Source organism: Rhineura floridana, chromosome 3, assembly GCF_030035675.1.
Source record: "Rhineura floridana isolate rRhiFlo1 chromosome 3, rRhiFlo1.hap2, whole genome shotgun sequence".
Classification (NCBI taxonomy): domain Eukaryota; kingdom Metazoa; phylum Chordata; class Lepidosauria; order Squamata; family Rhineuridae; genus Rhineura; species Rhineura floridana.
In genome coordinates, this window is record NC_084482.1 from 216420537 (window position 1) to 216433332 (window position 12796).

Sequence of the window (12796 nt, forward strand, 5' to 3'; positions counted from 1 at the left end):
TAATCAGTTTCTGTCTTTGTTGCAGAAGGTGAGGAATTGGAAAACCAGAATGAGGGAGACCCCATCAAAATCCTCACAGTGGAGACCCCATATCAATATTTAGAGTGTGGGGAGATCTTCAGTCAGAGCTCCCAGCCAAGAATTCACACTGGGGAGAAACCATATGAGTGCTCGGAATGTAGAAAGACCTTTAGATACCGTAGCCACCTCACTTCCCATGAAAGAATTCATACAGGAGAAAAACCATACGGATGCTTGGAATGTGGAAAGAGCTTTAGACACAATTCCGACCTCACTTCCCATCAAAGAACTCACACAGGAGAGAAACCGTATCAGTGCTTGGAATGTGGAAAGAGCTTCAGGCGCCGTAACCACCTCACTTCCCATGGAAGAATTCATACGGGAGAGAAACCATATCAGTGCTTGGAATGTGGAAAGAGCTTCAGACAGAAAGGAAGTCTCACTTCCCATGAAAGAAGTCATTCATGGGATACTCCATATCAGTGCTTGGAATGTGGAAAGAGCTTCCGCTGGAAGAATACTTTCACTACACATCAAAGAATTCATACAGGGGAGAAACCATATGAATGCCTGGAATGTGGGAAGAGCTTTAGATACAATTCTGACCTCATTTGCCATAGAAGAACTCACACAGGAGAGAAACCATATCAGTGCTTGGAATGTGGAAAGCGTTTCAGACGCCGTAAGCTCCTCACTTGCCATGAAAGAAGTCATACAGGGCATACACCATATCAGTGTTTGGAATGTGGAAAGACCTTTACCTGCAAGAAAAGTCTCACTACCCATGAAACAATTCATACAGGAGAAAAGCCATATGAATGCTTGGAATGTGGAAAAAGCTTCAGGTGGAAGTTCTACCTCACTTCTCATCAAAGAATTCATACAGGGGAGAAACCATATCAGTGCTTGGAATGTGGAAAGAGCTTCAGACAGAAGTCCCAACTCAATTCCCATAAAAAAAGTCATACAGAAGAGAAACCATATCACTGTTTGGAATGTGGAAAGAGATTTAAGAGAAGCACAACATTCCATCTTCATCAAAGAAGCCACAGTGGGAATAAACCATATCAGTGCTTGGAATGTGGAAAGAGCTTCATGCAGAGCACCTGTCTCGCTTCTCATCAAAGAGTTCATACAGGAGAGAGACCATATGAATGCTTGGAATGTGGAAAGAGCTTCAGACACAGTAATACTCTCACTTCCCATCGAAGAACTCACACAGGAGAGAAACCATTTCAGTGCTTGGAATGTGGAAAGAGCTTCAGACACAGTGCCCACCTCACTTCCCATCGAAGAACTCACACAGGAGAGAGACCGTATCAATGCTTGGAATGTGGAAAGAGCTTCAGACACAGTGGCCACCTCACTTCCCATCAAAGAACTCACACAGGAGAGAAACCTTATCAATGCTTGGAATGTGGAAAGAGCTTCAGACACAGTGCCCACCTCACTTTTCATGGAAGAATTCACAGAGAGATCATATCAATGCTTGGAATGTGGAAACAGCTTCCATGACGGCACAATCCTTAGTAATCATCGCAGGAGAGAAACTGCATACGTGCTTCGAATGTGGAAAGAGCTTCCTTTGGTGCGCCAATCTCTTGTCCCATCAAAAAATTCATTTAGGAAACTAACCCTAAAAGCAGTGGCAGCTGGTGGTCCCTGGACCTGGCAGGGCTGTTAAGAGGTCACGGAGGCATGGCCAGTGGGGTGACACAATTATACCTAAGTTGGTCTGGGTTTCTCCCCATCCTCCTTTCTTGCAGAGCTATTGTAGAGATTTAAGCATTGCAGTTGTACAAATATTTAGCACCTGCTTGAACTGAAAAGTCTTCCTTTGATTCAGAAGAGGTCACTGCTGTCACCTTTGCTTCTCAGCTAGGAAAATGTTTGTGTAGCCTCTGCCTGTTCTCATTTTCTCCCTATCCTCCTCCCATCCAAAGAAACAGGGGACACTTAAACATTGCTGTTGTGTAAATATTTAGCACCTAAGTAAGTGTCCTACCTTGGTTCAGAACTGGTGTTGCAATTTCTACTGTAGGTTTATACTATAATAACCTTACATTACTCAGAGTTACGCCTCATGGTATTCTATGTGAAGTAGTCCCTGATAAATATGTACAGGGTTGCAGTCTAAAACGCTTAGTCCTAAAGGTGCCACAGAGGACTGTTAAGAAGGGTCCTCATAAATGTTCAGACCTATAGAAAAAGTATTGTAGCAAAAATACCCACCTCTGCATCTGTTTCTGCACCCATTTTGACTGGTTCCAGAAACATTGCTGATTCTTCTGTTCATTATTTTCCTTAGCCCAATGGAGCTCAATTAAAATGATTACACTGGGAATCAAAGGCAACTTTCTATTTTTGTGATGTCCTTCAGAAACAGACCAGGTTGCAAACTAAACTGGTACGTCCCCATTGCGTATCTTGGCATCTGTGTTCAGTTATACAAAGAATGAATTGGCCAGACCCAATCAGTCCACGTTGACAGATTAGCTAAACAAACAAATACTATTTTTAACATTAATACATTTACTATGCTCAGATATGAAGCAGACCCATTCTTTTATTAATGTTGTCACAGCCACTTGGTCCCAAAAGCCTGGAAAGCATGACTCTTGTAAGGTATCCATCAGCTGCCAATGTTACCAGGCCTAGAAAACAACCAAAAACAACCCTATCAGGTAGGTGATGGTGCTACCACGCTTTCTGTGCACTAGTTTGGTCCAGGAGATTCCCAACCCTTTAATGAAATAGAGATTCTTGGGATCCCATAGAGGCAAGGGTTGAAGACCAGACTCTGTTTCTTGGAGCCACAGGCCAAACAGGCGATTCAGCAGCAGTTAGCCTAAAGGCCAAGGTGCTGTTTCTCGTACCAAGGCTTACCTGAAAGAACACACACCAGTAAATTTGAGGTAGCTTTAATTTTTAAAAAAAGTGCATAAGAATAGCAGTATAAACATCCCCAAACCAGAACACCAATAAGGTAGAGAGATGGATCACCAATAATTATAAGAAAGATAATAATAATCAAAACTCAGTTGAGTGTGTCAAACGTAACCATTTTTTGCAGACATTTTGACTGGTTTCAGAAATCGGGCCCCAGAGCTGATTTTCCTTACCCCAATACAGTTCAATTAAAATCATTATATTGGGAATAGAAGTAATCTTTCCAATTTTACGATGTCCTTCAGAGATACGGTAGATTTGCAGACCAAACTGGGACATCACTACCCCAATTTCCCTCTCTCGAAGCACTACCCCATGTCTCCTGTTATACAAGGAAAACATTGAATTGGCTAAATCAACCCACACTCGTAGCTTAGCTAAATAAGTTGTGAACAAAGTAAATGTTACGTTTAACATTAATAAATTTACTCGGCACATATGTGAACCGGATAAATTCTCATATTAATATAATCTAGGTTTTGTTAATAAAATAGCAATTTGCATTTGACGTAGTTGTCTTAGATGTGGCTAAAATTATTTTGCATTGATGACAGTGGATTATGTTTAACCAGAATGGTTGCAGAAGTGGCACTGCATGGTACCTTGGCGTATGACCAAATGCATATGACTTGACATGTATCTTTCAGGTAGTTTGATTTGGAATGTGGGTTTATTTTTCTTTGATAATTGATAAAGTTAGCATTTAAATTTAGGAATGCATCTTAAATTTATATTCTTTAAAAAGAAACATTTAGTATAAATATCCCTACCTTTGAGTATTTCTCTCTCTTCTTGAGAGGCACCTGTCACCTTCATGTGCGCCCTTGCTGAGTCAGGTAATTCTGATTTCATTGGGATTCTCAGCCCTGTAGCAACATTTCAGAATTGTAGTAATAACAATTGTATTTTATAATGGTTCTATATTATTGACTAATTTCATTTGTTTTCTCTTGTGTAATGTTTAAGTTCTGTTAAGTAAAGGAAATGCATTTACCAAGGTTAAATGCTCAAGACTCATCCTTGGATCTAAAATCTTCTGTGTGCTAAAACGGAGGGGACCTAATTCTTCCTGCTCCATCCAACGTGGCATCTAAGGTGTGTCTTAACTGCCAGACCCAGTACGCGATATGTAGAAATCAGAACTTCATTCTGAAGAGAGCAAATTTGCCATATTATCCCCTCCTGCACTCATTTCTACGTCTTCTTTCCAGAACAGCACAACCCTTACCAAACATAGGAGTCACCCGGCAGAGAAACTGTATGCATGCTTGAAATGTGGAAGGAGCTTCAGTCAGAGCTCCCATCTCACAACCCATCTCAAAACTCCCGCCCTCATCAAAGGAACCATACAGGGGAGAAGCCAGGACAGTGCTTGCATTGTGGAAAGAGCTTCAGTCGGAGCTCCAACTCTCACTTCCTATGAAACAATTCACAGTGGGAATGAACCATAGTCTGTGCTTCGAATGAGGAAACATCTTCACTTGCAAAATAAGTTTCATTTCCCATGAAAGAATTCATACAGGGCAGAAATCATACGAATGCTTGGAATGTGGAAAGAGCATTAGGTGGAAGAAAAACCTCACTTTTCATCAAAATTCATGCACAAGATAAATCATAAAAGCAGTGGCAGCTGGTGGTGACTGGACCTGGCAGGGCTGCTAAGAGGTCATGGTGGAGTGGCCATGAGGGGACAGTTGTAGCCAAGTTGTTCTGGTTTTCTCCCCATCCTCCCCTCTTGCAAAGTTACGCTGGAGACTTACGCACTGTAGTTGCACAAATACTTCCTGTAGCACCTTCCTGAATTGAAAAGTGTCTTGCTTTGGTTCAGAAGAAGCCCCTGCTGTCACTGTTAGATTACTCAGAAATAAGTGGACTGAACTTCATGAGCAGCCCTAATAAGTAAGGTGCAGCATTGAAGTCTGAACTGGTTAGCCCTCAGGGTGCCACACAGGACTGTTAAGGAGAGCTGCTGTAAATTTCAAAACCTGCTGAGAAATATTATTCCTCTCCCCAACCCCATTCACTTCTACAGCTTCTTTCCATAATGTGGAATATGTAGGGTTGTCATATTGCCTGGTTAGCTGGGTTTTACCCAAATTCTAGCCATGCAACCTGGTGTTCGCTTAGCTCAGGTGGCCCAGATTCCCAGCCTTTGCTTTAAAAAAAAGCCTCTAGTCACCACCTCCCTGCCCCACATTGCAAACAAGCTGCTGGCCACTCTTTCTCACCTCCTGCTAAGACCCGGCTACACACCCCAATCTGTCTGCACCTGTCATGTCTTTGCATCCAGACTGTTGCTGGCAGTGCCCAAGCAGGTAGGCAGACATGCAGGCAGGATGGTTGGTGAGAGGTGCGCACGCATGCACGGCTCCTTCTCTTCCTTGGCAGCACAGCTCTTTGTATGTGTTTTAAATATTTTTAGATTAAATAAATAGGAAATCGTTGTAATTGTGAACCTCCCTAAAAGCAATTTACCTAGCCTTAGGTTTTGGCAAAGTGATGGTGTGAAGGCATGCTGGTAGAACAAGAGACCATGTTTGAGGCACGTGATAAGGTGTTTGAGGACTGTGTCACTCATTACTTTTTGAGACCTGTAGATTCATGTTGGAAAGAACACATACATAGTGGCTTGGGTGTTTTTACAGTCTAAGGTGGATGCATGGGGTGATACATCATCTGGCAGCTAGCTTCATAATGTGAGAATGAAAGACATCTGGATCACTTGTTTACTTCTCTCACTCTTGAGACCACTTCATATATTACTTTTTCATACATAGAAATTTAATCTTTGTATAGGCAAACTATTTTCCATATAGGAAAAAAGTATTTTGTAAAATATGACAGGCAGTGGCTCCTGTCAGTATAACCACTGTACAAAATCTTCGCAGCCATTGTAATTACCTTTTTGTTTTGAGTGCCCTATTTAGTCTGTGTCTTTATCCAGCCTTGATGTGATTATGGAAGGGGTGTGCAAGTAGTGCCCCCCCCCCAAGCTTGGACAAACACTGTGTTATGGAAAACCAAAGTCTGTGTGAAAGTACATATTCGGACATGCCATCAGTGTAATCCTAAGCACATTTAATATATGTTATATTGAACTTGTTGTTGTTTATTTCTATCCCTCCTTTTGGCCAAAAGGCCCTCAATAAATACATCAATAAAAAAAACACAATACAATTTACAAAAAGCAGCAGTTACAACATCCAATAATAATCCATTAACAAATCACAAAGCAAAACTTCACTCCTCTCTCTTCTTGTCCTTCTAAAAAGGGGCCCAGGAGAAAAGATGGGAGACAAACGCTCATCTACAAATTAGCAGAGAGACATACAAAAGAAAAGTTTTTCTAAAAGGAACAGGGAGAGGAAGCTGGCTCAGTAATGGTGGACGAGGGAAATAGCAGTGGAGTCAATACCGTCCCGGGAAACGTATCTCTCCGGCGAACCTTCCCAGTCTAGGTTCAAGGCATACTCTCCTCTGCGTTCCCAGAACATCTGATAGGCAAAGAAGCAGGACAAAGGCTTGAGGAGGAGGCTGAAGATGGCCATGCCGGCACTGAAGTGGGTGGTGTCGAGCAGCAAGGAAGAGTAATACAAGCTACTGCTTTTCCTGGGCAAAGGGAGGTCTTACTGGAGCCGCCTCCAGCATATGATCCCAGAGTTGTCCATCACTGGTCGGCACAGAAATCTCACCCCATCCACTCCCTGCGGCTGCTGCAAGCCGAGCCAGAGCCAAGCGTGGCTCCCACGCCGCCTTCAAGGCCCCGGCCCCCTCTAACCTGCCTCTGCTGGGGCTCTGCTGTTTCCCCTGCGTGGTGGCAGGGGCGGCTCGCTCCAGTTCTGATAATAGCGTAGGAAGCTTCCTCAGCATGCTGGGCAAGCAGTGTCTGGGGCTCCTGGCATTTCACAAGATTTGCATTTCACAAAATATTGCATGAACTTGCATTTCACAAAATATTTTATGGTCATGTCCATAAACACCTATGTAACCTTGTACCCGGAGACGTAGAGCAAATAATACATTATTAAGAACCACTTTCCATAATTGTAAAGTGGTATGTCTGCATGCATGCATCCCAGGCACCTGAATGAAGGGTGAGAGCCGCATAGGAACATAGGCAGGTGCCTTCTACCAGGGGTTGCCAAACCTTTCTTCCTCATAGACCACCTAAAAATTGCTGAGTGTTTTGGCAGACCACATAAAAAGAGCCTGCTGGATCAGGCCAGTGGCCCATCTAGTCCAGCATCCTGTTCTCACAGTGGCCAACCAGGTGCCTGGGGGAAGCCCGCAAGCAGGACCCGAGTGCAAGAACACTCTCCCCTCCTGAGGCTTCCGGCAACTGGTTTTCAGAAGCATGCTGCCTCTGACTAGGGTGGCAGAGCACAGCCATCACGGCTAGTAGCCATTGATAGCCCTGTCCTCCATGAATTTGTCTAATCTTCTTTTAAAGCCGTCCAAGCTGGTGGCCATTACTGCATCTTGTGGGAGCAAATTCCATAGTTTAACTATGCGCTGAGTAAAGAAGTACTTCCTTTTGTCTGTCCTGAATCTTCCAACATTCAGCTTCTTTGAATGTCCACAAGTTCTAGTATTATGAGAGAGGGAGAAGAACTTTTCTCTATCCACTTTCTCAATGCCATGCATAATTTTATACACTTCTATCATGTCTCCTCTGACCCACCTTTTCTCTAAACTAAAAAGCCCCAAATGCTGCAACCTTTCCTCGTAAGGGAGTCGCTCCATCTCCTTGATCATTCTGGTTGCCCTCTTCTGAACCTTTCCCAACTCTATAATATCCTTTTTGAGATGAGGCGACCAGAACTGTACACAGTATTCCAAATGCGGCCGCACCATAGATTTATACAACGGCATTATGATATCGGCTGTTTTATTTTCAATACCTTTCCTAATGATCGCTAGCATGGAATTTGCCTTTTTCACAGTTGCCGCACACTGGGTCGACATTTTCATCGTGCTGTCCACTACAACCCCGAGGTCTCTCTCCTGGTCGGTCACCGCCAGTTCAGACCCCATGAGCGTATATGTGAAATTAAGATGAAGAAATTAAAATGTGAAATTAAGATGAAGAAGCTCACAGATTCACTCTTAAAGCAGGGGTGGGGCACTTGGTGCCCTCCAGGTGTTGCTGGGCTCCCGAATCTCATCATCTCTGAGCGCTGGCCATGCTGGCTGGGGCTGATGGGAGGTGGAGTCCAGCAACACCTGGGGGGCGCCGGATTCCCCATGCTTGCTTTACCTGGAGTGGCTGAGGATTAAAACTGGGCTTTTTTTGCATTCTGGTCATCGTGGGGCTATTCCCCCCCTCCCCGCTTTAAAAAGATCCATAGGTGAAGTGAGTTCATGTATAGAACATAAGAAGAGCCTACTGGCTGCTGGACCAGACCAGTGGCCCATCTGGTCCGGCCTCCTGTTCTCACAGTGGCCAGATGCCCATTATGGGAAGCCCACAAGCAGGAGATGAGCACAATAGTGGGAGGATATGAACCAAAAGGGACATAGTAGCCTACAGTGTCTGCCAAGCCCTTGTTTAGACTCCTGCATCAGGGCCTCTCCAGACATCCTTTTTATTGCACATTCATAATGATTTGTGCTCATGATGCTACTGTGTGTGTGGTGTGTGGGTGTCACACGCAGGCCCACTTTCAATACTGTCTGTGCTGGCAAAAGTTCTGAGGCAGTCACGCTGCTTCATCCCCAGTTAGCACATATCCTGTCACTTCCTGCTAGTCCCATAACATTTTATATTCTGGTTTATTTTTGACCCGCTTTTGTTGCAGACAGAAATAATGTGGTCGCATTGGTGAAAGCATCGCAGAACAAATGAAGGCAGAATAAATCCACCATGAATGCACTGCTTTTGGGTCAAGAACATGTTGCACAAGACTCCTGCCATAAAACACTGGTTGGGAGGGTCTGTAAGCCGGATCCAGCCGTTCTGGTCCTCAGCTCTTCCTCTGGACTGCGTCTTATCTAGGCCCACAGCTGCCAAGGCTCTCTAGGTTGGCTCCTATCAGTCTGCCCCCGCCCGGGCACCCCAGAACCATTCCGCTGCCCCCAACATGGCCACCTCCTTGTTGATTTGCCGGAGATCTGTGTTCCTGCTGAGCAGGAGCAACTTCTCTTCATCAGCCGAGGTCACTGTCATGTTTTCCGAGATGTAAGTGGTGATTTCCTCCGAGTCGCACTTCTCTGGCCCAGCTGGTCCCACATGTGCTGCTGGTGGTGGAGACTCCTGCCTAACACAGAAAGGATGTGTGTCAGAGTGTACTTAAGGGGTGTGGGTGTGCATGCGCATGTGTGAGTGGTCATTGGGATGGCTTCCATTCCTAACAGTCAACACCCACCCAATAATCCCACTCGCTGTAGTTTTAGGGTGACAAAAAATCCCACAGAAGATTAATTGCATATCGAAACAGTCAGTGTGAAGCCACTCTTAACTCTCACTGGAATCAAAGCAGGTAGGATGACATCATCCCCTCCCCCTGCGCCACCCCCTAGGATTTCCCAGCCTCCCTCTCCCAGAAGAGCTTTTGCACAACATGGTGTGCACAACATGGTGTGTAGGACAGGGCTATCAATGGCTACTAGCCATGATGGCTGTGCTCTGCCACCCTAGTCAGAGGCAGCATGCTTCTGAAAACCAGTTGCCGGAAGCCTCAGGAGGGGAGAGTGTTCTTGCACTCGGGTCCTGCTTGCGGGCTTCCCCAGGGCACCTGGTTGGCCACTGTGAGAACAGGATGCTGGACTAGATGGGCCACTGGCCTGATCCAGCAGGCTCTTCTTATGTTCAAGACTTTTTGCTCCAATATGCATAATTTTACACTTGTTTATATTGAATTGCATTTGCCATTTTTCCGCCCATTCACTCAGTTTGGAGAGGTCTTTTTGGAGCTCTTCGCAATCCCTTTTTGTTTTAACAACCCTGAACAATTTAGTGTCGTCAGCAAACTTGGCCACTTCACTGCTCACTCCTAATTCTAGGTCATTAATGAACAAGTTGAAAAGTACAGGTCCCAATACCGATCCTTGAGGGACTCCACTTTCTACAGCCCTCCATTGGGAGAACTGTCCGTTTATTCCTACTCTCTGCTTTCTGCTTCTTAACCAATTATCCACAAGAGGACCTCTCCTCTTATTCCATGACTGCTAAGCTTCCTCAGAAGCCTTTGGTGAGGTACCTTGTCAAACGCTTTTTGAAAGTCTAAGTACACTATGTCCACTGGATCACCTCTATCTATATGCTTGTTGACACTCTCAAAGAATTCTAATAGGTTCCTGAGACAGGACTTTCCCTTGCAGAAGCCATGCTGGCTGTGTTTCAGCAAGGCTTGTTCTTCTATGTGCTTAGTTAATCTAGCTTTAATAATACTTTCTACCAGTTTTCCAGGGACAGAAGTTAAGCTAACTGGCCTGTAATTTCCGGGATCCCCTCTGGATCCCTTTTTGAAGATTGGCGTTACATTTGCCACTTTCCAGTCCTCAGGCACGGAGGAGGACCCAAGGGACAAGTTACATATTTTAGTTAGCAGATCAGCAATTTCACCTTTGAGTTCTTTGAGAACTCTCGGGTGGATGCCATCCGGGCCCGGTGATTTGTCAGTTTTTATATTGTCCATTAAGCTTAGAACTTCCTCTCTCGTTACCACTATTTGTCTCAGTTCCTCAGAATCCCTTCCTGCAAATATTAGTTCAGGTTCAGGGATCTGCCCTATATCTTCCACTGTGAAGACAGATGCAAAGAATTCATTTAGCTTCTCTGCAATCTCCTTATCATTCTTTAGTACACCTTTGACTCCCTTATCATCCAAGGGTCCAATTGTCTCCCTAGATGGTCTCCTGCTTTGAATGTATTTATAGAATTTTTTGTTGTTGGTTTTTATGTTCTTAGCAATGTGCTCCTCAAATTCTTTTTTAGCATCCCTTATTGTCTTCTTGCATTTCTTTTGCCAGAGTTTGTGTTCTTTTTTATTTTCTTCATTTGGACAAGACTTCCATTTTTTGAAGGAAGACTTTTTGCCTCTAAGAGCTTCCTTGACTTTGCTCGTTAACCATGCTGGCATCTTCCTGGCCCTGGCGGTACCTTTTCTGATCTGCGGTATGCACTCCAGTTGAGCTTCTAATAGAGTGTTTTTAAACAACTTCCAAGCATTTTCGAGTGATGTGACCCTCTGGACTTTGTTTTTCAGCTTTCTTTTTACCAATCCCCTCATTTTTGTGAAGTTTCCTCTTTTGAAGTCAAATGTGACCGTGTTGGATTTTCTTGGCAATTGGCCAGTTACATGTATGTTTAATTTAATAGCACTGTGGTCACTGCTCCCAATCGGTTCAACAACACTTACATCTTGCACCAGGTCCCGGTCCCCACTGAGGATTAAGTCCAGGGTTGCCGTCCCTCTGGTCGGTTCCATGACCAACTGGTCTAGGGAATAGTCATTTAGAATATCTAGAAACTTTGCTTCTTTGTCATGACTGGAACACATATGCAGCCAGTCTATGTCCGGGTAGTTGAAGTCACCCATTACTACCACGTTATAAAGCAGTCAGTTTGTAAGCACCTTGAAAACAATGTAGTGGTGACTAGATGCCAACATGGATTGATCAAGAACAAATCCTGCCAGACTGATCTTATTTTTTGACCGGGTAAACCTCACTGGTAGACTGTGGGAATGCTGTGGACGTACTCAACTTGAATTGAGGAGGTGCAGGGAATGCTTATCAAATTTGCAGATGATACAAAATTGGGAGAGATTGCTAATACTCTGGAGGACAGAAACAAAATTCAAAGGGAACTTGATAGGCTGGAGCATTGGGCTGAAAACAACAGAATGCAATTCAACAGGGATAAGTGCACCTAGGAAAAAGAAACCAAATGCAGAGTTATAAGATGGGGAATACTTGGCTCAGCAATACTGCATGCAAGAAGAATCTTGGGATTGTTGCTGATCTCAAGCTGAATAAGAGTCAGCAGTTGATGTGGCTGCAAAAAAGGCAAATGCTATTTTATATTTAACAGAAGTATAGTTTCCAAATCACGTGAAGTACTAGTTCCTCTCTATTTGGCACTGGTGAGACCTCATCTTGAGTAGTGTATCCAGTTCTGAATGCCACACTTTAAGAAGGATGCAGACAAACTGGAACGGGTTCAGAGGAAAGTAACAAGGATGAACAGTGGATTAGAAACAAAGCCCTATGAGGAGAGACTGAAAGAACTGGGCATGTGTAGCCTTGAGAAGAGAGGACTGAGGGGTGACACAATAGCACTCTTCAAATACATGAAAGGTTGTCACACAGAAGAGGGCCAAGATCTCTTCTTGATAATCCCAGAGTGCAGGACACAAAATAATGGGCTCAAGTTACAGGAACATCAGGAAAAACTTCCTAACTGTTAAAAGCAGTACTGTTAAAAGCAGTACTGTTAAAAGCAGTACTGTTAAAAGCAGTACGACAATAAAACCAATTACCCAGGGAGGCAGTGGACATTCAAGAGGCAGCTGGACAGCCACCTGTTGGGTATGCTTTAAACTGGATTCCTGCATTGAGACTCAATGGCCTTTCAGGTACTTGAAGAGTTCTATCACCCCTCCCCTCACCCCTCAGTGGGCTTTGTTTCCAGTCCCCTGATCATTCTTGTTGAAGAAATGAGTGCAAAAGAACAAAAACATAAGGATTACATTTATTGCGGAATTGTTGAGCTTCATTGCATACAGATAGGTTCCCAAAGCTTTTCAAAACCTCTGAATTGCATAATTGTGATTAAATAAAATTAATATATTATATGTTTGTATGCTCATGGGCAGAGAAAGTT

The 12796-nt window shown here is 44.0% G+C and overlaps 1 protein-coding gene across 1 annotated transcript in view; it reads left to right on the forward strand.

Moving 5' to 3' along the window:
- LOC133381639 (zinc finger protein 420-like) overlaps positions 1 to 6019 on the forward strand; it is a 45429-nt gene extending 39410 nt beyond the window's left edge. Inside the window, exon 9 of the mRNA XM_061620986.1 lies at positions 204 to 6019. Within this exon, the coding sequence (XP_061476970.1) occupies positions 204 to 1536 (1333 nt within the window). The 3' untranslated portion in view covers positions 1537 to 6019. The remainder of the gene's footprint in view (positions 1 to 203) is intronic.
- Positions 6020 to 12796: the final 6777 nt, after the last annotated feature.